The sequence below is a fragment of the Heterodontus francisci genome, chromosome 17, assembly GCF_036365525.1.
Source record: "Heterodontus francisci isolate sHetFra1 chromosome 17, sHetFra1.hap1, whole genome shotgun sequence".
NCBI classification, from domain to species: domain Eukaryota; kingdom Metazoa; phylum Chordata; class Chondrichthyes; order Heterodontiformes; family Heterodontidae; genus Heterodontus; species Heterodontus francisci.
In genome coordinates, this window is record NC_090387.1 from 38,987,766 (window position 1) to 39,012,228 (window position 24,463).

General features: G+C 39.9%; 1 protein-coding gene across 1 annotated transcript; it reads right to left on the bottom strand.

Moving 5' to 3' along the window:
• Positions 1-24,350, bottom strand: LOC137378857 (uncharacterized). Its single transcript, XM_068049301.1, has 4 exons — positions 23,924-24,350; positions 9,768-9,906; positions 5,904-6,043; positions 1-3,902 (listed from the first exon to the last, which is right to left on the bottom strand). The coding sequence occupies exons 1-4, from the start codon at positions 24,196-24,198 to the stop codon at positions 3,089-3,091; spliced, it is 1,368 nt and encodes a 455-aa protein (XP_067905402.1). The 5' UTR covers positions 24,199-24,350; the 3' UTR covers positions 1-3,088.
• Between the last annotated feature and the right edge of the window lie 113 nt (positions 24,351-24,463).

Below are 24,463 nucleotides of genomic sequence, written 5' to 3' on the forward strand. Positions count from 1 at the left end.
CAGTGTCAAACATTTTAATTGATTTGAAAATTACAGCATAATTATAAGATCTGCTACCTCTTGGTGTTTTACACAGGCTGAAGGCACTGTACTGTATACAATGCAATGACCTAACCCTTCAGTGTTATTCTGTTTCTGTTTATCAGTCATTAGGTTAAATCCTTACCTTCTGTCAGGCTCATTACTGTATCATTAGCACAAAACAAATTCCTTTGGAAATTTGACAGGCTGTATTCATCAATCTCTGTTATAGTAGCAAATCAGTAGCAACAATAAGTTTTACAATTGAATATTCTGCCCAACCACTTTCAAGGTTGTGATGCTAGTTAATATGTCCAGCTTCGGCAACAACTGCCATAGTGCAATACTACCTCACCAAAAAGGACAGTTAACAGGAAGTCATTAATAAACTTGCAGAATAAGCACGTAATTGGCAAATGAACTTCAAAATAGATAAGTGAGAGGTGGTACATTTTGGTAGGAAAAATAAAGAGGCCACATACTCATTGGAAAATAAGTGTCTAAATGGAGTACAGCAGAGAGGGATCTGGAAGTACAGATAGACAAATAATTCAAAGAAGCAACTCATTAACATGGTCATAAAAATAAGGAAATGGGTTTCAGTTCTAGAGGGAAAAGCAGAGAAGTTATTTTGAACTTGTATAGAATCTTGGTTAGACTACACTTCCTGTATTGTGAACAGTTCTGGTCTTCATATTATAAGAAAAAATTGAAGCACTGGAGAAGGTACAAAAAAGATTTTCTGAAATGATAGCGGAACAGAGAGGGTATACCCATCAGGAAAGATTGAACAGGCTGGGTCTCTTTTCTCTAGAAAAATGACTGAGGCAATCTGATAGAGGTCTTTTAGATTATGAAGGGGTTTGAAAGGGTAGGCGTCGGGATGATGTTTCCACTTGAGAGCAAGACCAGAACTAGGGACCATAAATATAAGATAGTCATTAATAAATTCAATAGGGTATTCAGGATGAACTTCTTTATCCAGAACATAGATGCAATCGAGGGGAAGTTACCTAAAGCGCATGAGGTAGAAAGGAATAGGATATGTTGATGGGGTTAGATGAAGGAGGGCGGGAGTAGCCTCGTATGGAGCATAAACGCCAGCATGGACCTGTTGGGTTGAATGGCCTGTTTCTATGCTGTAAATACTTTGTAATATTATACATGTGATTATATTATTGTTTGTAGCTATGTTTAATGAGAATGCATTCATAAATACCAGCTTGTTCAGATGAAGGATCACTGACCTGAAACGTTAACTCTGTTTCTCTCTCCACAGATGCTGCTTGACCTGCTGAGTATTTTTAGCATTTTTTGTTTTGATTTTAGATTTCCAGCATCTGCAGTATTTTGCTCTAATATTCAGAATGTTGTTTTTGATAGAAAACCAAAAACAAACTGACATTTTAAATTTTTTAATTTTAACTGGTTATATTTTTTTTCTGCTCAGGGTCGTATTAAGAGTTTTGTATCTCTCTGGCTGTTTCCAATGAAAGCTAGTCAGAATTACATCAGCTATTGCTTGCAGGCTTTATTGAAATCAATACATTTTCCCTTTGCAAGATGCCAGTTCTTGCTCAGGTATGATCCCATGAATACCAGCAGCAACTCTAAGGGGGCATGCTTGAAGTGTAAGTCTAGACAGTACTTATGTTGCAGTTGGTCTGTCTGTGAATTGAAAGAAGAAACCCAGTCTTTGAATAGGGCCAAGATGGCTGCTACTGTGAAAGAGTCCTGTAGGTGGTGCAGTTTGATCACCTCTCAAAACCTCAGCAATGTGCTTGTGAAATGAAAAGTGACAGTCTCGTAATTGCTGGGACTAATATAAGCAGATTCTTTTGCATAGTTGTCAACTCCTGCCCATAGTCTTCATCTAGTTTTCAGTTGGGAAAATAGTTAGGAAGTCATTGACGTGAAAGCTCAGATACCAAGATCAGAAGATGAATATCCAATTCCTAAGGATGGCTGTGGTTCTTCTTCATGCTCTGCATAATGTAGGAAACAAGGTGCATACACTCCTTAAAGGTACATTTAGCAACCAGATGCAAATCTGGTAAGCTATGGCATCATGTTTGTGCAACAAACATTTTAGCTAACTATAAATGTCCACAATAATGAATAGATTCCATCTTGTACAGTACTTAAAGCCTTTCGCAGATGCTGGAGCAGAAGTGCTGACCCATTTAATTTGTATGATGCAGGCTATAGTTTATGGGTTGTTGCAAAAGGATCTCTCTATTCACACCCACCTGGGGCTCACATTTTCCACTGAATGTAAAATTTCAAATTATGTCTTAGCCTGTTGTATAGTTTTTTTGATTTTGCTTATTTGCTGTCTGTATGGCTGTCCATTTAACAAAGAATTGATTATGGCTGTCATCACATGATCAAAAAACTATATAGTTTTTCTTTCTTTTGCATACTTGGCCTGAAAAGGAGGCCAGTTGATTCTTTCTCGAGTTTTGTTATGTCGTCTTCTGGGAAACCTGAACAATTCAGATAATAGAACATTCTGTCCAAGTTAAACTACTTCTGTATATAGCCTCAAAGATTTGTCCCAAACTTTGGCAACAATAGCAAGAAGCAAGTAATATTTAGTAAAGTAAAAACAAACTGACCCAATGCCATAGCTCCTGGGGCTTTATAGGAAATAGGATTCAGAGATTTTGGGCAGCACTACTTCTCTGCATTGTTATGACAATAATTTGCATTTGCACACACAACACATTGAACACATTTTCCAGATACTGCAGCTGGCTATCTTGATCATCTGACTAAGTTAGATTATTTATATACAGTGAAAAGAGAAAAACTGGACAGGAAGGATTATATACATGTGAGGAGGCATGCCTAATTTTCCAGCCATTTAAGTTAATGGACAGGAAATTGGACAGGCTTCCTTACAATGTGTGATCGTCCCTGCCCACTTTTCCTCTATTTAATGCACACAGCAGATCTGATAAGTCCCAGCAAAAGGATGGGAAAATCTGCACCATGGTTTCCCCAGAACTTATCAAGCTGGCCTATACCCTAGTGGCTGGAGGATGCAAATTAAAGTGAGTCAGTTTTATAATGGTTTAGGGTTCACTGTTATCCATGTATCATTGCTTACTATCTTATAGTTAGACCTTTTATAATTACACAGATCTTGCTTTCTTATTTTCTTGTTTGCTTCATACAAATCTCTTGTAACAGGCGGCATGGGGTCAGTTTTGGATAGATGGGCTAACTCAGCATTGTAACTCCACTGAAGACTATCCAATTTATGAAAATGTCTGTGTGCAATTCCACTTTGCAAAGAGGTCTGGTATTCATGTTCTGTAACTGCATCCATTTCAGCTTTAGGTGGTAGCTTGTAGGTACCATCTAAAGATGCCAAAACAAACAAGACCTGGCTTTGGAAGAAAGGAAAAGGACAAACTGTTTTGCATAACCCAATAAAAAAGAGAGTCGGAAAGCTGGTGTGAACAATATGTTTATAAAGTGGGGTAACCCTGTGATCTTTGACCTTTAAGCCCACCTCTTCTCCAAGAAAAGGAAAAGAATAGTTATAACCAGTGCAGAACATGAATACATCTGCAGGATACTCCATTCCATCATTACAAATCACTCCAGTCTCTGAAAATCTGTTCACACCTTTCACTAGCAGGAAATTTGGAGGCAGCGGTGAGGATATCGGCGAATGATTGTGTATCAGGACAACTTTATTTGCAACTAAGCTTAATTCCAGTGCTATGTCAATTCCAGATGAACCAGCACCAAGCAGAACCAGATTCTTCCCGGTGAAAGGCTCAGCAAACCTGTATTCATGACTGTGCATTATCTGTCCTTTGAAATGTTCAATTTCAGAGATGTGCGGGATGAAAGGGTCAGAATAGTGGCTGAAAATACAAAATTTAAAACATAATAAAAACCTGATTATTAGGACATTTTACAAGGCATCTAAATATAACAAGAAAACTTGCTTACTAGGTGTTACATCTTTCTGCTTGCTATAATTCGGTGTTCAATTGATTAACAGAATTTTGATTTTCAAAATTCTCAGTTTTGTTATTAAGGGAACCATGACACAAATTTTGTGGTCAGTGGTGAAGAAATGGCACTCACCATTCTTCACACTTACAGCTGCCCATAGACTTTCTGTGAGCTTTTGAGCATCAATTTATGGTAATTAGAGATCCTTTGCAGCATGGCCTCCGTTACAGGAGATCTGTGGCATATGCGAGCAAAGCAAGCAACAGCATGTCTAAACACGGAAGTATAAATTAGAATATTTAATTGATGCAAAATCATGTACAGAAAGCAAAATAATGAATGAAAGAAAGACGGGATTAAGACAGAGAGAAATAAGGGACAGAAAGAAAGAGCATAAAATGTTTTAATTTTTAAAAAATCTCCTAACATAAATTCTGAAAGAATGGCATGTCATGGGCTGGATTTTGTGCAGGAGGCAGAGCTCCCGGCTCTGGACCGAAAAGGCAGGGGGAGCCTGCCTCTGCATTTTTTGGACCCCAGAGGAATCCTCCAGTCTTTTGGGGTCAAACATTTAGGAGGTGGGATCCTCATCCCTTTAAAGACTTCATAGGGACGGAGAATCCACCTCCAAGAGCTACCGGCCAATCAGAGGGCTGGCAGCTCAGCAGTATCAAGTGCCACCGGGAACGGTAGTCACTGCCGGTACTGCAGAGGCCTCAGACCAACACCCAGCGGTGGACCCTGGAACAAAGGAAGGTGAGGTGGAGTCGTTGGGGCCAGTCTGGAAGGCCCCGGCGAGTGGGTGTGGGGAGGTGGTAGTTCAATCCAGGGGGAGGGGTGTCCTGGAGGGTACAGTTGTTATGGGGTTGGGGGTGGTCCTCTATGGGTCATAAATTGCCCAAGGAGGAGGGACCCCACCCCAAGGCCACAGGAAGGGTGCCTCATTTTACAAGGCATCCTCCCAGCATGGCAGATGCCCCCCCCCACCCCCCCGCCGCTGGCAAGATCCCAGCAACAGCGGGAAGAGGCCCTTATTTGGCCGTTAATAGGCCGTTTAAAAGCCTCAATTGGCGTCTGGGTGGGAAGGTCACTCCCGGGAAGATTGGAACTGGGAATCCCAGCCTCGTATTCCGTGGTTCCGCTTCAATTCTCTGGCCCCCATCCCACCATGAAACCAGTCTTCCGGACGAGCACAAGATCTGGCCCGACGTGTGCAAAATTAAATTTTCTGGGCCAGAGACCATATTTGGCAGTAATTAAGACTTAACACACCGTTTTCAAATTCACTTGAACCTGAATGTACCAGCCCTAACTTTTACAGCCCTTGTTTAGTGGTTAACTAGTGGGTAAGTACCATAACTTCATGCCCTTCATGTGTTTTAATGCTGAATCTATTGGCGAGGTACTGGTGTAGCAAAGCTTGTGGAGAAGCAGGGAAAATACAGACAGCATGAATGAACTCCAGAAGTTGCTGTCCAATTTATTCCATAATAATGGCGTGCTAATAGCCTCACTGTTATTCCTAACGTGAAATCTGGGCCATTATAGAGGGGAGTGCACACTGTTCACTTGTTTCACTAATAAACAACTAAATGTATTCAATGGTAGCAAAGATAATACCATTTACTTCATAGTCTGGATGCAACCCTATCCTGCTTCTTTCAGCTGTGATAAATGCATTCAATTAGATTGATAGACAATATGTCTTGCAGCTACAATGCTTCACAGCAGATAGCATTCAGACCCTGTCTCATCCTCTGAGCCAAAGGTGGCCGTGAGAAAATGGGCTGTCAAAATTATGTGAAAAATGGGTGTGGGGAAAACAAATGACTCTTAAATTTATTTCAGAAATCTTGGAAATAAAAATAAGCATTTCACATTGTTAAAGTTTAACACTACACACTCACCCATTGCAAACAATAACAGAATCAAATCTCTCTGTACTACGACAATGACTGTTCAGATTCAAAGACGTTACTTCCCATGAACTCTGAGCATCTCCAGTGGTTTCAAAAACAGGATTCAACTGTTCAACATGTGTGCGAAACTGTGAAAAGATTTGCCAAGTATTCACATATTTCTCATAGATACAAACAAAAGAAATCTTTAAAAAAAACTCTACCCTCTGAACATAAGAAATAGGAGCAGAAGTAGGCCAAATGGCCCCTCGAGCCTGCTCCACCATTTGATACGATTATGGCTGATCTTCTGCCTCAACTCCATTTTCTCGCTCGCTCCTCATATCCCCTGATTCCCTGACTGACCAAAAAGCTGTCTATCTCAGCCTTAAATATATTCAATTGTGGAGCATCCACAACCCTATGGGATATAGAATTCCAGAGATTCACAATCCTTTTGAGTGAAGAAATGTCTCCTTATCTCAGTTCTAAATGATCGGCCCCTTATCCTTAGACTGTGCCAGCAAGTTCGAGATTCTCCAGCCAGGGAAAACAACCTCTCAATGTCTGTCTACCCTGTTAAGCCCCTTCAAAATCTTGTATGTTTCAATGAGATCACCGCTCATCCTTCCAAACTCCAGAGAGTATATACTCAATTTATTCAGCCTCTTCTCATAGGACAACCTGCTCATCTCAGGTATCAATCTAGTGAACCTTCGCTGTACCACCTCAAAGGCAAGTAGATCCTTCCTTAAATATGGAGACCAAAACAGCACACAGAACTCCAGGTGTGGTCTCACCAAAGCCCTGTACAACTGTAGCAAGACTTTCTCATTCTTGTATTCCTATCCCTTTGCAACAACAGCCAACATGCCAATTGTCTTCCTAATTGCTTGCTGTACCTGCATGCTAACTTTCAGTGATCCTTGTACGAGTACACCCAAGTCCCTCTGATCATCAACGTTTCCAAGTTCCACGCCTTTTAAAAAATATTCCGCTGTTTTATTCTTGCCACTAAAATGAATAACCTCACACTTCCCCACATTATACTCCATCTGCCACCTTGTTGGCCACTCACTTAACCTGTCTATATCTTTCTGCAGCCTCTTTGAGTCCTCCTCACAGCTTACATTCCTACCTAGCTTTGTATCGTCAACAATCTTGCGGCACAGTGGCGCAGTGGTTAGCACCGCAGCCTCACAGCTCCAGCGATCCGGGTTCAATTCTGGGTACTGCCTGTGTGGAGTTTGCAAGTTCTCCCTGTGTCTGCGTGGGTTTCCTCCGGGTGCTCCGGTTTCCTCCCACAGCCAAAAGACTTGCAGGTTGATAGGTAAATTGGCCATTATAAATTGCCCCTAGTATAGGTAGGTGGTAGGGAATATAGGGGCAGGTGGGGATGTGGTAGGAATATGGGATTAGTGTAGGATTAGTATAAATGGGTGGTTAATGGTCGGCACAGACTCGGTGGGCCGAAGGGCCTGTTTCAGTGCTGTATATCTAAATCTAAATCTTAGATACTTGAAAATCCCCCACTTATCCCTACTCTCTGCTTCCTGTCCATTAATCAGTCCTCTATCTATGCTAATATATTACCCCCAACTCCATGAGCACTTGTCTTGTGTATTAACCTTTTGTGTGGCACCTTATGGAATACCTTTAGGAAATCCAAGTATACTACATCTACTGGTTCCCCTTTATCTACCTTACTAATTGCATCCTCAAAATACTCCAAGAAATTTGCCAAACATGATTTCATGTTTGGAAAATCATGCGGACTTTGTCGGATCATATGGCGATTTTCTAAGTGCATTGTTAAGACTTCCTTAATAACAGATTCCAGCATTTTCCTGATGACTGATGTCAGGCTAATTGGCCTGTAGTTCCCCATTTTCTCTCCCCCCTCCTTTCTTGAATAGCAGTGTTATAGTTGCTATCTTCCAATCTGCTGGGACCATTCTAGATTCTAGGGAATTTCGGAAAATCATAACTAGTGCATCCACAATCTCTTTTAGAACCCGAGGATGTAGGCCATCAGGTCCTGGGAATTTGTTGGATTTCGGTCCCTTAAGTTCTCCAACACTTTTCTGATATTAATTACCTTAAGTTCCTCACTCTTATTAGCCCCTTGGAAACTCTCTATTTCTGGTATGTAATTTTTGACTTCCAGCGAAGACAGGCACAAGGTATCTATTGAATGTCTGCCATTTTCTCATTCCCCATAATTTTTCCTGTCTCTGCCTCTAAAGGACCAATGTTTACTTTAGCTGCTCCCCTCCTCTTTATATATGTGTAAAAGCGCTTACAATCTGTTTTTATATTCCTGGCTAGTTTACTCCCATGTTCTATTTTCTTCTCTTTTTTTATCAACTTTTTGGTCACCTTTTGCTGGTTTCCTCAGGCTTAGTACTATTCTTTGTAACATTATAAATCTCTGCTTTTAATCTAATACTATCCTTAACTTTCCTAGTAAGCCAGGGATGGATCTTTCTTGCTCAGTTTTTGTTTTCTAAGGGAATGTATTTTTGTTGAACATTTTGAATTGTTTCTTTAAATGTTTCCCACTGTTTATTTACTGCCATACCTTTTCCTTCCAATCGTCCACACGGTAGAATATTTTTCTGTAACCAAGAAATGTGCTAAAGATTTGGGCAGGGTGGAGGTTGTGGGAAGGTTATAATGTGGGGTGTAAAGAAAGAAATGTAATGGAGATTAAAAGAGCTATTTCAATAATCCTTGTAAAGCATCACCACCAGGACTGCTGCACTGTTGCCAACTCATGAATGTTATTTAAACATGTTCTCAGCAGAGCACAAGCCTTGTGCAAGAAATATAAATGAAAGAACACTAGCAGAATTTTAATAGCTGCTGAAAATTAAAGGAATGTGGCCATTTAAGTGTGTGCAGAATGTCCATGCATCATTAGGGAACAGTCAAGATGTAATGTGTAATTGAAAGCTTTGCTTCACTCATCTTCCAAGGGTCTCGTGTCAACCATCAGTGATCCCCTGTATTTTGCAACAGTGTGTAGCATTGAATAACGCATTATGTTATTCAGGGGAAAAAGGAGATCCTTGCTTTGTCGGCCAGTGACTCAAATGTGCAGCCTAATGTAACTTGCATACAAAATGGGTGAACACTTCAGCCCACTAAAATGGATGAGTGCCAAATTGCAGGTCAAAAATAAATTGGTAAAGAACCTTCTTGTCCAATTCAATATTCCTTGCATTCCAATTGCACACACATTGGTCTGCTGCATGGGACCACTGAATTGGTCTCAATAATTTGTCTCCAGGAAGGGAAAAGAAATTTGGAGAGTCACCTCTTGCATAACTGATTCAGGAATGCTGGTGGTAGAAGCCGGCAACAGGCTGCTTGCTACTTTTCACCAACAAGGAATATGATGAAAGACACTGGGAGGTAGAGAAGGGAACAGCATAGCCACAGGTGGCGTAGGCCATTCAGCTCCTGAACCTGTTCCACCAGTCAGTTTGATTATGGGTGATCTGTATCTCAACTTCATTGACCCACCTTGGTTCCGTAAGCCTTAATGCCCTTGCTAACAAAAATCAGGGTAGGGCATATTTATTTAAGAACCGTTATCTAGAACAATGGTCGGGTTAAACAACCTCCTCAGCTTGAACAGCAATGCTATCACACAGTCTGAAGTTGAACTCCCTTCACTATACTTTGTGTCGGAATTCTAACCAATTAACAGGTCAGAACTGAAAATGACTAAGGCCCAACACTGTGACTTTACAGAAGAGATAATGTTCTCAGACAATTTTCTGGGTTTTTTTGGTTCCTGTTCCATCTATTTTAGATGACTGTTTTTGCACTTTACAAAAGCACTAGTGCAAAATTTAGTACTGATACCTTGATGTGGGGTTTAATTTCAAAATGATCCGTGTATTGCTCCAGGTACAATTTCACATCACTGTGATGAATGAAAGAAGGGAGCCGAGTGTCAAATGAAAAATCTGGGAAGCACATGACCTCTTTTGGAATGTTTGTCCTAAAGGAAAGATGAGAGACAAAAACAAAATCATACTTTTGGAATTAAATACTTCGTCACTCAACAAATAAGAGTTGGTTTTCATAATAAGCAGTTAATATAAGGGCCAATTTCAGACTTCGTGCAGATCTGAGATTTTGACATACATTTCTAGTAGAGGTTCCTTTGCAGGAGCATGAAGTTTGACAATGATGCCATCTTACTTATATTAATTGAGCCTTTTTGAATCCTTTAGTATAAAATTTAATGAACTATCATTGTTTGATTACAAACTGGATCCTGGTCATTGGCAAGAGTTGGTTATGAGCTATAATAAAACACAAGTTTAAGGTAATTGGCAAACGAACCAGAGACTATGTGAAGACAGAAAAAGTTCCGCAGCAAGTCATTACGATCTGGAAGCACTGCACCGGAAGCAGATTTAATAACTTTCAAAAATGAACTGGAAAAAAATTGTAGGGCTGCGGGAATAACATGAAAGTGGGAATAACTGGATAGCTCTTTCAAAGAGCCAGCCAATGGGCCAAATAGCCTCCTTCTGTGTTTTATCTTTCTGATTCTATACAACTAGTCTATCACTGTCTATCTGGAAAGAAAACTTTTTAGGTGGTCTTCATCGAAATATTAATGATTTATTCTCCTTTCAGATATCGATGAATAGACTGTACTTCCCCCATTCTTGTTTTTCTTACTGATTTCCAGAGTATCCAGTAATGTTCTTTGTGCCTTATATTTTTAACTGGTTAAGAGCCTGTGCTGGAAATGCCATCACTGTCACTGCTTTTTGATGGATTGTAGTAAAGCAGACACTAGCACCATTTATAACTAAGAACTTTATTTACAAGATTACCAGTTACTTTGTTTATCCTCAAGTGTTGAGTAGTTTGTTGCCAAATACATTTATGGGCAGAAAAATGCCCAAAGCTGAATTTGTTACTTTTCCACCATCATCATTGATTTTCCATTTAGAGTTCTAGCATCAGTGCACCTACCAGGTAAGACGGCAAGGATACTGGTAAAAGATTATTCCAAAATGCTAAGATTAATCGGAGATTGGAAACTAAAGCCAAAAATAAAAGAAAAAGTTGTATTTCTATAGTGCCCATCATGTCATTAGGATACAGCAAAACACATCAGTCACTGAATTCCAGTTGAACTGTAGTTATTGTTTTACCCATAAACACAGCTTTCACAATTTTCAAACAGCAAGGAGATGAATGATCAGTTAACCTGTTCGGTATTATTGGTAGAGGAATGAACATTGACTTGAATACCAGAACATTTCTCTTTTTTGAATAGATCTTGTATGCCCAATTCAACATATGGGGTCTCACTTTAATGTCTCATGTGAAAAACAGTACCTCTGATGAAAGGTCACAGATCTGAAATGTTAACTCTGTTTCTCTCTCCACAGATGCTGCCAGACTTGCTGAGTATTTCCAGCACTTTCCGTTTTTATTTCAGATTTCCAATATCTGTAGTATTTTACTTTTATTACATGAATCATGGTAGGTTCTTCCTTTACCTTGCATAAAGGCAATCAGGACTCTTGGATTTTTTTTTTTGTTTAGAGATACAGCACTGAAACAGGCCCTTCGGCCCACCAAGTCTGTGCCGACCATTAGGGGATAAAATGAAGTGAATGATAAAGAAAAATGACTAATGAACCATATAATGGTAATTTTAAAAGGGTTTGTTTCCAGTGAAGTCCAGATCTGAGTGGGAACCCTCGAGTTCATTGTTAGCTGCCCTTCTCTTCACTATATTAATTCAGGATCTGGAGAGGAAATTAATTAAATTTGCAGATTACATCAAATCATGTGAAAAATAAGGACCTCAAGGGAAAATAGAAGCATAGAAAATTTAGGGCACAGAAGGCAGCCATCTATGCGACCCATAGATTACATTAGAAATTAAATGACAAATGGATTTACATAAATAAGGAAAGCGAGTACAAGATTCAATAAATTGGAAAACTCGGCCCCGAGACTGGCATATGTCTCTCGATCTAACACATAGGTAAACAAAATAAGGCCACAGAGTAGTGTTAGTCAAAGGTAATTAAGAAGGGGAACGTTTTTCCAGTGATCATTGATCACATCTTCAAGATTCAAGCTCAGTGTTAGCAGGCCATGGTCAAAGCAAATAGGGTTCTGGGTTGGATTGTACAGATTATTTATAGTACTGGGTCCAGTTTTAGTCCTCCCTCAAGAAGGACAAAGTGATGCTGAAGAAGATGCAGAAAAGGGCAACAAAGATGACTGCTGATCTAAAATTATTGAGCTATGAAGATAAACTTGATACCTTGGCTGTATACTTGCTTTGAGGGAATCTGGTTAAAGTATTTATGATTATTAAAGAAATGAACATCATACCAGTAGATGGTATGTTTGAACTTATGGGGTCAGGTAAAACTAAGGACCACAGATACAGCCTGAGGAAGCAGGGGGCTATGTTTGGATGTCTGGAAGTTTTACTTTACCCAGAGGTTGATTAACCTGTGCAGCAGGATTCTAGTGGAGCTGGTGAAGATGGGTTTCCTACAGTCCTTCAAGAAGGTATTAGATATATTTCTCAAAAATTAAGTGAACACAACATACAGAAGGCAAGATTAAAATGTTCTGGAAAATAATGCAAGCATATTGGGGTTTGTCTGACGTTTCATGGGAAGTTGGAGAAGAATTTATAACAGTGGTCTCCATAATTGGCTGCCAAAAGAATGGCAAACTGTCTTCAAAGGAAGCATCCAAAATTAAAGTTAATCAGGCATTCATATATCTTAGTAATGTCATTAAGCCTGTTGGTCCATGTTTCCTCTGGGAAAAGGAGCCTCCATCTGCCAAAATAAGGTCAAGTTACCTCTGTTTGCAGATACAACAATTCAAGCACCAGTGGGTTGGGACAAAGGATCTATTTTGTCACCCAAACTTCCTGGCAGCCCTCCACAGGTCATTCACTTCTTCCAGTCATGCCAAATAGGAAAGGAAGTTCCATTTGGAAATCCATTAATGCAAGTTATGGTGCTGGATGTAAAACATTACTTTATGACAATTGGTTCAAAGGCTCATGCCAACTAAGAGCCAACAGAAGAAAAGCCTTAAGAAATGGCTGAAATATACTTACCTTTGTATTACTGTGCCATTACTGTTGTCTAGCAACCCTAGATAACTATTTCACATCCTGTATACCACAATGTTGGGAAATGGCATGCAAACAGACATGCCCCCAAATATTGAAATGAAATGTTTGAGGAAGACACTTACATTACTGCTGACCCTGTCAACCAGAAAATACATTAGGACACAAACTGTACATAATTCAGACCAGATAGAAATTCTGACCATTTTCCATTTCTGACTGATCAATTGCTGCCTAAAAAAAAAAATCATGCATTAAAAGGCAAGAAATTTAGGGTTATGACTTAATGTAATTGAAGGAAGCCCTTTTGCATTTTTGGGACTGACTTGCACCAAGATCCATCTTAGATTTTTTTTTAAAAGCACAAAATTAAAGATTTTCAACAGTCCTTACACTTCAGTCATTAAAGTACACTGGGGTCAGTCACACGAAATGCAATACTTGAAGCCCAAAGTATCATATCAGATAGTTTATTTTTGGAACTAAATTTGTGATCTGCTTGTACTCAGCGAGGATTCTACATCCACCAGAGGCTAATGCTGAGTCACTGTTTGTCTTTAGGAGTGGAGAGCTCATATAACAGCGGTGTAAAAAAGTGAACTACTCAGCAGCGTCTCCATGCTAAGTATGCGCTTATCCTGACAAGCCTAGATTTTTTTTAAAAAAGGTTCTCACGCATGTCTCTTTCCAAAGCTGTTTTAACCTACACGATCCCTCCGTCCAATCCAATCCCCCAACTTGACTTTCTCTGTTAACTGTTCCTGTTAAGTCAACTGGGGGCATATCACCAGTCCGTTCCCCCCACCTACCCGACCACTATGTTGTTTAAAAATAAAATCTAGGGCAACCTGTTAGCTACAATGTTGCAGTTACAACTGGGATCAAATTCCAATCCAGGCTTGATTGATATTCAAGCTTAGGCTTCCTATAATGAGAAGATTTTTCTGGTGTTTTCAAGTTATTTATGGAAGGAAAGAAAAGCTGGAACTAGAAAGCTCTTTATGCATGAAGAGCTGATCAAACAATTGCAATGAGATATTCACAACATTCATTATTTCACTCAGTCATCCAAGGTGGGCAGTGTATATATAAGCTGGTTTGGGGAAAGACCAAATAAGAACAAAAAATAGAGGAAAAAAATACATAAAGCTCAAGCTGTAAAAGACTGGGAAACTTTCTACACTACCAGTGATAATAGCATCCTGCAAACTTAAAGTCTCATTGAATAAGTTTGCAATTCAATTTAGAAAACTGATTTACAAATGCAGTAAAACAGGACATCAACTTCATAAGGTAAACTGCTTGACGAAGATCAATTTACTATCCTTAGAAAGTTATAATTCTAATGAACCAGAATTAGGCAGGTACCTCCACAGAGAGAATAATGTGTCCTTCCTGATAGCATAAAGCTTAAACTTTTTTTTTAAATGGACTGGAACATACAGGGTGAAAATATAAACAAAAATAATCAAAATGTGAGAAAAGCAGACAGAGGCAAAGAACAAAAGTTGGTACTTTCTAAAAATTATTATAATTTGTACAAATTGCAAGAGTGTAAAATTTAGATGTACTGAAATTTGATTAGCTCAATCAAAGTGTTATTCAAGTTAATTTGGCTTAATGTCATCAGTTCTTGACTTTGCTTCATGCTGCAGCGCTGAATAGAAGCTGGATATTCCACATCCTTCAAGTTTGCACTATATAGACATGATATTAGAAATCTCAAAGTAAGGTAAGGTAAGGTAGAGGTTTATAAAGATAGCACTAATTTCTATTAATCTTGAAGAGGAATAATCTTTGCCATTTCTGACTAATCACCTAAAGTTTACTGCTTAGCTCTTCGCTGTTTAGCAGGTACTAATTTCACTATACATGGAGAGTTATTCCATTCAGTTATCAGTTTTTTTTCCTCCCCAGTTTCCTCTCCTGACTTTACTGGGGCACATTTCCATTGCTGCCAGCCACCAGCTGCCCTTGATTACCATGGGTGAACCGAGACAGTCTTGGCATGCTAATCAACTGTAGGTAACATCATGACGGTGCTACATCCAATTCTCATCCAGTTTTCACTTGTACATTTTCCTGCAATCATCAGTGAGCAATAATCAACTGCAGGAATCCTGGATGATCTCCCTCCAACCACCGACCCCCACTAACCTTTTTTTAAAGCCCAAGGGTGTTGGCACCAAGTTAAGTACCTTTTATCACTCTCCAATGAAATTGGCTAATGCAGTACAGAGATGAAACTGAACCTAAGGCTTTCATCTAGCTCACTACAAAACCTTCATTTGCTTCTTTTCTGATTATAACTACTTGTTTTTACCCAATCCACAGCAATTAGTGGGTTAGGCACAGGAGCTATGCAATCCTCCACAACAGCTGATAAAGCATTTTCACTCAGATACTGGTGAATTCAAAATCCTCTTCCTCCTTTCTCTGGCCTCACTCCAACCTATTTCTACAACTCCTTCCCGTTCTCAAACTCTACCGTGTACTCATTCCCCAACTCTGCTCCCAGGGTGGCACAACCTTCAGCCATTACAGCTCGCCGCTATGGAATTCTCTTCCTAAATCCCTCTGCCTAACCCCATCTCCATAATCCTTTTCAGAATTTACTTCTCATCACATCTTTAGTCACTTCCCCTAACCTTCTCCCCATTCTTGCTGTGTCCAATCCATACCTTTGCAAAGTAGTTACTTTTGAGACACTGCATAAATGAAAGTTGATGTTATTTTTGGTAATTCCATACTAATATGAACATCTTCTACAAAACAAAAATAATTGAAATTACAATTTCAGACAGCTAAGGTAAGAAAAAGGAGCAAATCAAATTTCCAATCGCTTAAATACTTCTACTGCAGATTCTCCAACCTGCAGCCCCATGGCTTTACCCCACCAAGCCCTGGCAATTCAAAGCACATGCAACCCAGTTCAAATGGTGCTTATTTATTTTTGCAACTTTTTCTTGTTTGAATTTTAGTCCCAGAAGATTGAGAGAAACTTTTTCTAGCATTGTTGACTTATTGATAGATAAATTCCAAATCAGTACACCAAGATTGGTTAATCTGGGTAGCCGGATATATGCAAGATAATGAGAACGTGATGTCATGAACACGTGATATGCTGAATGATGAATTTTAATCCATCAGTTGGAAACCTAAATTAAACTTTTAAAATGAAAGCGGCTAAAATGGCCACCGCAATTTGCATTGAAATACCTCACATTCCAAGGTATCGAGGTGGAGATGAATGTCTGGTTAATCTCCCACCAGAACAATGGCTTGCTAATTTTGAATGAGCTACCTGCTTTACCTCCATTAACAAAACATTCAAATCTGTCTTGGAACATTAACAATGGTGGAGATGAACCTCAAAAGGTAAATACTGGAACAATAGGACCCGAGAAAGAGATTGGAATTCTTAAGACTTGAACTAATTAAGATGCAAAAGACAATATACACTGGACAATCATGTGATAGTTTCTCCATCTGTGTGAAAACTTGGAGTTTCTTTTGGCTATAGCAGACAAGCACGAGTTCAACCAGTGCAGGACCCAAGTGGGGGTCTGTCTCTCTCTCTTATTCTCTCGAGGCAAAGTTGTAAGTTCGAACCCTGCCTGCGAGCTACAAACATCCAAGTTTGTCATTGCAGCAGACAGAGACTCCAGGGAGAAAGCCATCTACATCACTGTCTCCAAGAAAACCCTGAACATCAGGACCACGAGTTCAGCCAGAAGACCACTATATTACCAGACTCAACAAACTGTATATTCTTTTATTTGTGCTGGATTCTAGTCCAACCAATCTATTCTTCTTCACTCTGTAACCTATTTGTGTGTGTGATTCTTGTGTGTGTGTGAAAGTTGGAGCGTAGTTTATTTTACTTAGATCGGGTTTTGGTTTTAAGTACAATAAACTAAACTCCTCCTTGTTTAAATACGCGAAAACCTGAGCAATTGGTTATTTTATGATCATAGCACCTTAATAGGGTTAAACACTCACTGAATTGGTAAGCATATCCACTGTTTAAATGAAATAAACCCTGTTGCAGTCAAACAAGGAGAGGGGAGCCTTTCGACCCCTCCTCATCTGATCAGAACAATGAAGTTAAACATTTTAATTGCCCCCTATGGCTCACTGGTATACATCTAAGCAGCCCATGAGGACAAAAGCAAATATGCTTCTGCTCTACTGAATCTGGATTGCTCTGCTGAATTGACACGACGACCACCAGATGTGATAACTACTGTGGTGTTGGACTGGAAATCACACAGAGACTCTACTTAATCGGCCATGTTGTCTCCCTCCTTTCTTCATATATCCTCCCAATAGAGGGTAGTATTGCAATAAGATTACTCTTACCATATACTACACTACCTCCCCCACTTAAAATATGATTACCTCAAAATACAATATGGCTCAAACAATCTCAATAATACCTGCAATTTTACAGGTTTGGTTGAATTTTTGTTTTGCTGTAATCACAACAAATACATATATGAACGGTACAACCAGAGTAAATTACACATAAAAAACATTTCTTTTGCCTCAACACCAGTATATGTTGAATGAAAATCATTTGACAAGAAATAATGAAAAGAACAACTTCTTTCCTGAAATAACACTGCAATATGTATAAGTATCTTGTGTTTTGTGCACCATTTGGATACACACACCATCAAACTGCACTACTTCAAGTATTTCAACATACCATTTAGTCTAATGGCCTTTTATTCGACAAAACAAAATAATAAAAACTTAACCGCTCTTGGATTGGGAAGTAGGCGTATATTTCTAAATTCCCAATTCCTCTTTCACTTCTTGCTTCCTACATACTCTCAATAAGTCCATCTGGTTTCTTTCTCTTTCTTTCTTTCTGGGTATCTCCTCCCATTTCCATTTCTGTAACTTGATTCTGCTCGCTCAACATCTGACTGTGTCAAACCTGAACTTTTGATTACCAACTCCACTTAATGATTGGGACTGTGACATTGACTGATTAGTCTTGCTCTCAGTGTAGATTCTGAGATATCAGCAAACCTTCAGTTTCTTTGTGACTTTCCCTCTTCCTGATTTCTACTTTGAACTGTAGGAGGAATTCGGACACGAGAAGGGTTATCATGCTCTCCTTTCGTTGGATTCCCTTGTTAAAGCAAATGATCTACATAACACTGAGTCTTTCTCCAATCTTCACTAGCTATATGAATGCACCTAGTTTCTTTACAATAACTCCAAATACATACTTTTCCCTACCATCTTGGTGGTTTTTCACCAAAACCTTCTAACCAGCACTGAACTTGGAAGTTTCAGGCCTCGTGTATCATGACTCATATTCACTTTGTCTTGCTTTTCTCTTACTTTGCTATTGATGTCAGGCTTAAACAAACTAAACCTTGTCCTAAGAGCATGTTTAAACACTAACTCATAAGGTGAGCAACCTATTGTAGACTGTTGGGTTATTCTGTAAGAGAACAGAAAATTGTCAGCCTGTGTTGAAGAGAAGCATGGGAATCACTGCCTAGCTTGTCACCTAGCAAATACCTTTGCAAAGACCTCGTCACAATCGGCACACTCCTTTCTGCAGCACTATTCAATGCTGGGTGATACAGTGGTACCAGAGTGTGTTTGACTTCATTCTTACTCAGAAATATTCAGAACTCTTTTGATGTAAACTGCAGGCTGTTGTCTGACACCAACACCTCTGGCAACCTATAAATTGCAAACCAATTTCTCAAAACATCAACAGTTTTGGCACTTGTAGTATGGGGCATAAACGCAACATTAATCCACTTGCTATAGCTATCTCCTAAAACAAAGTACTCTTGCCCTTCCAAATCAAAGAAATCAACAAGTACTCATTTCCTTGGTTTCCTGTGTTTGAACATGGAATAAAAGGAACTTTGGGTGGATCATTTCTCATTCTGAGACACACTTCACAACTTTTCATCAATTCTTCAATATCCCTGTCTACCTATGGATAGCAAAAATAGCTTCTTGCTACTGCTTTTATACAGACTATCTGTGTGTGCTCTTGATGTAGTTCCTGTAACAATCTCTCTCTAAATCTTGGTGGAATAATGTCTCAAACTCCAAAGGGAACAGCCTTGATCCACACTCAGTTCATTTTTACATACGCAATACAACTGTAGTTTCTCATCATCACAATGTTTAGGTCAGTCATCCATGACATAACTTAGCACTTTACTGAGCATCCTTGCGAGTTTCTTCACTAACTTCTCTGGCCAACAGTGGCATGTCATTTGTGTATGTACAGTAATTCACAAGTAACTCAGTAGCTAAGAATGAAATCAGTCTTCATGAGAAATCTTGAAAGAATGTTTGCATTAGCATGATCTGCTTACGATATTTAATACTGTACTCAAGGGCCATCAAAATCAATGCCCACCTCTGAAGCCGTGCTGCCACAAGGGATGGTCGGATTAGATTGGGCGGCTAATTTTTTCGGCTGGCGCAGACAAGATGGGTGAATGGCCTCCTTCTGTGCCATAATTTGTCTTTGGTTCTATGGTACCCTTTCTTTGAACCAAATATAATCAGAAGGGCTTGGTAGTCAGTTAACAAAGTGAATTTCCTATCGACAGGTACTTATGGGACTTTGTAACACCATATATGATGGTTAACGCCTCTTGCTCAATTTGTGAGTAATTTTACTCTGATTTTGTTAATGTACATGAAGCATATGCTACAGGCCTCTCCACACCATCTTCCATTATGTGAGATAACACCACACCTAACCCTTGTGGTGAGGTATCATATCTTAAAACCAGTTGTTTCTTGGAATCATAGTGGGCCAAAACAGCATCAATAGTCAGTACTTTCTTCACTTCAAAGGCTTTCTGGCACGCTACAGACCAATCCTAAGCGATTCTGTTTTTGAGCAGTTCATACAGTGGGGCGAATGTGTTAGCTAAGTCAGAGATGAACTCAGAATAATACACAACGATCCTTATAAATATTCTAAGTTCTGCTTTGCTCTCGGGTCTCTTTGCTTTCAAAATCCCCTTAATCTTCTCCTGCGTTCGGTGGATACCATTTGGTAACACCATGAAGCAACATTTGTGCTTTTTTGCTTTGATGCCATACTCAAAGTCAATCTAGGACTTTGTTCAACCTTACAATGTGCCCTTCTTCCAGTTTACTACCCATTAGAATGTCTAAGAAGCAGCACATTCCCTTCATCTCACATAGTACCTGATCCATGACACTCTGGAAAACTGTGGGGGCAGTAGACGCCCCAAATGGTAACCTTTCATGCTGGTGCAACCCTTTGTGTGTCAGTTAATTCCAATTGCAAGCTTGCATTTGACACATCCATCTAACTGAATACCTTCCCATTGGCTAAATTAGAAAACAAATCTTCACTGGTAGGCAGTGAGTAATGTTCTGAACGCTGGTCTTGATAAGCATGATGATGTTTAAAAAGCTGTGATTTTTAATGTTGTCAAAATGGAGTCAGAAGAAACATGTGACCTCACAGCAACTCTTCTTAAGGACAAGACAGGGATCTTGGTTACCAGGACAACAAAAAACGCAGATCAAAGACCCTTTGAAAACAAGAAGGCAAAGTTGTAACACCTGAAGAACAATGGGTTTCACTCTCCCAGACTTTCACATTGTAAACAAGGAGTCAGTGGCTCTGAAAATGAAAATGCGATTTGCAATTGGAAACAAAGAAAAGCCTGGGTGGCTCTGCTGTAGCCAGACTTGTGGGCTCTGCATATAACTCATTGGTTAGGCCACAACTTGAGTACTGTGTGCAGTTCTGGTCACCTCATTACAGAAAGAATGTAAATGCACTAGAGAAGGTACAGAGGAGATTTACGAGGATGTTGCAAAGACTGGAAAAATGCAGCTATAAGGAAAGATTGGATAGGCTGGGATTATTCTCCTTGGAACAGAGAAGGCTGAGGGGAGACCTGATTGAAATGTACAAAATTTTGAGGGGCCTGAATAAAGTGAAGGTGAAGGGCCTATTCATCTTAGCAGAAAGGTCAGTGACTAGGGTGCACATAGATTTAAAGTGATTGGTAGAAAAATTAGAGAGGAGATGAGGAAAAATGTTTTCACCCAGATGGTGGTGGGGGTCTGGAACTCACTGCCCGAAAGGGTCGTTGAGGCAGAAACACTCAACTCATTCAAAAGGAGTATGGATATGCACCTCAAGTGTCGTAATCTGCAGGGCTACAGACCAAATGCTGGAAGGTGGGATTAGAATGGGTAGATCGTTTTTCAGCCAGCATAGACACGATGGGCCAAGTGGCCTCTTTCTGTGCCTTAAACGTTCTAAGATTCAATGATAAAAATCAAATAGCTATTGACCACCTGATTCTGGATAAATTCTACGGACTGTGAGAAATCTGCAGGCTGTAAGGATGACTAGAAGACAATGACCAGTAATTGCTGCCTCAAGGGAGACAGAGAAGGAACACCTGCTCTCAGAACACTGATATAGTGAAAGGCTGCGAAGACTGAACCTAATTTGAAAGTGGAAGTTTGCGGAGAAGGTAAAAAATGACCAACAGGATCACCAGACACCCCCATATTCATGGAAGTCCAGGTCGAAAGTGCTCGGAAGAAGTGAGCCAATAAGACATTGACTTTGAGAAGGTCTGAGAGATCTCACCCATTGCAACTGAGAAGAGTTTGGGACTTTTAGATGCAAAGAATTTGCTTCAGGGAGGACTGTGTAATGTATAAATGTGGTGTGAGGTTTTCAGGTGTTTTAATAAGTGAAGAAAATACCTTTCTCTAATTTAGAGTATTAGCTACTTACAAAGTACTATTTAGTTAATGGTGATTTTTAGTTTAGTTGTTATAAGTCTTAACAATGTGAAATCTTGTCGTGTAATTCTATAAATTGGTCTGGGGAGTTCATATCTCATGTTTTATTAACTGTCTCATTGAGATCATAACAGTATCATTTTCAACCACTTTATTTACCGCTTGCTTATAATCTTCGTAAATCTGAATGGGCCCGTCTGCTTTTTTAACTACTACAATGGGTGCACCCCGTTCACTGCTCTTCACCTTCTTAATTGGCCCTGATCTTTCTAATCTATCCAACTGTTCAATTACTGCTTCTAACGGGTGTAAGGCACTAGCCTAATCTTGCAAAATGTCAACTGTACATTTTCCTTTATCTTAACTTTATTTTGTCCTCTTTGCTCAAAAATCACTTTCTGCTCTCTTCGCACTGTCAATGTTGGACCTCAACCGTAAATAACTCAGCCCAGCTTAAGTGTATCTTCTTAAGCCAATTCCTTCCTATAAGGGAGACTTTATTCCGTCCAATTACTACCAATGGCAAGTAACAGGAAGCATCATCATATTCCACACAAACACTAACCTGACTACCACTGGGATACTGTTATTGGAATAAAAAGTCAGTTTCACTTTGCATAAGGGAATGTGACTTAGGAATTTTTTTGTACTCTCCTTCCGAGATAACAGACACTGCTTCAAGCTGTATCAATGATTAAAGTAAGTTGTGAATCTTCTACTTTCATTTCTAAATTGGCGCTGGAATTATATCTTCAGTCCTATTACTCTAATCTCCAATGTGTTATTTTTGTTGCTCTCTGACAGAGTACAACTCAATCTCCTTGTGCATTCAAGGTCTTCCAGGCTCCCGAACTAGCTTTTGATCTACTCCGACTTCGACCTGGTGCTTGACCTTGACTTGATGCTTGACTACAACCTGCAGCATTATTGTTTCCTCTACTCCAGCATTCCGTCTGGATATGGCTGACGCTCCCAAAGGCATAGCACTGGAAATGGAAATACTGGAATAGTTTGTGGCTACCATGGTAATGGTAAGATCTGATTTCTGACTCCAAGACTGTGGACCTGGCTGCCAAGGCCTAGATCCCACTGAAATCCAGTGGTCCTCACCTGGCAGTTTGGAAAATGAACTCCCTTGCAATTTGCAACTCTCTCTTTCCCACATCACAGGCCTCCCTCTAAGTCAGCTCATTTCCTTTACTCAACAGCTTGGCCTGGATTTTACTGTTCTTTTCAGGCCTCCTCCGAAAATGTCTCTTTCATGCCATACCTACCGTGGCTGGAGAGTTTCTTTAACTCAAGAATTTAATCCGCTACAGACTCACTTGGCAACTTTTCCTTTGACAAACTCTTGTTCATGGGCCGTGAGCATCGCTGGCTCGGTCAGCATTTATTGCCGATCCTCAATTGCCCTTGAGAAGGTGGTGGTGAGCTGCCTTCTTGAATTGCTGCAGTCTTTGGGGTGTAGGTACACCCACAGTGCTGTTAGGAAGGGAGTTCCAGGATTTTGACCCAGCAACAGTGAAGGAACGGCACTATAGTTCCAAGTCAGGATGGTGTACAGCTTGGAGGGGAACTTGCAGTGGTGCAGCTGTGCAGGAATGCAACATGCACACAAAGCAATCTTCCTAAACTGCTCAAACATCCCCAAATTTAACTTCAGGGGGTCCAAAAAGTGTCATAATGTTCTACAGTCCAATGAAATATTTAAAAAAATGCCTTCCTCGTCGCCATCTTTCTGTGGTATTTGGCCTGGAAATAATTCACACGAAGACGCTACTCAATCGGCCATATTGTCTCCCTCCTTAATTAATATATCCTCCCAACAGAAAGGGCAGTATTACAATATAATCAGCTCTTACCAAATAATACACCTACCACGTAGGAAACAAAAAAAAGTCAGATTCATGTCACCTGGATTATTCTTGCAGGCGAAGGCAAAATCCAATGGGCATCAAAAGAGTGAGAGCTCATCCTGATGTACCAACCGGAGGATCTAGCTTTGTGTTCATGAAATTCTTATCTAATTGGTACATCAAATTACCGTCCCCTTATTTTGGCACGTCATGCATATTACCTTAAGTCCCTGTACATGCTGGAATGTATAGGCAGACCATTGACATCCTTTCCCACTCTGTCTGTGTAAACCCAGGTGCCTCCAACACAGTCAGAGAGCTCATATACCACAGGGAGAGCGAAGATCTGTGGCCTGGACAGCAGGTGACGAGCAGCGCAGAGTCCGCTCGCCCCTGCTCCTATTACCGCCACCTTTAGCTTGTGATAACTCATTTTTAATGACTTTACAAAAATGTGAACTTTAGTCATTCCCCAGGTCCTTTGCTCGATAGGCATTTATTTGTCCAACGCGTTGCCTGTTGCTGGAGATCTTTTAGTTAAGCCCGTGCGACACTCTCTCGATTCCAGTAAAATTCCGTCTCATTACCGGAAACATTAATTAGTAATTTTAGTCCTAAAACTTGAGAAAGTTATCCCTTTAAATGTCTAACAGCTCTGACGGAGTTACCGTGTCTGCTATACTACTCCACGCCCCCATTTGGTGGGTGTTCTTTGTAACCCAATACCTTCTGCGGACTGCTGTCAATCATCAGCTACTGTG

Coding starts and splice junctions, on each gene's coding strand:
- LOC137378857 (XM_068049301.1), bottom strand. CDS start 24,198: ATGCCTATCGAGCAAAGGACCTGGGGAATGACTAAAGTTCACATTTTT. Junction 9,907..23,923: donor AGCATGTACAGGGACTTAAG/GTAATATGCATG, acceptor TCTTTCCTTTAG/GACAAACATTCCAAAAGAGG. Junction 3,903..5,903: donor TCTGTTATTGTTTGCAATGG/GTGAGTGTGTAG, acceptor TTGTATTTTCAG/CCACTATTCTGACCCTTTCA.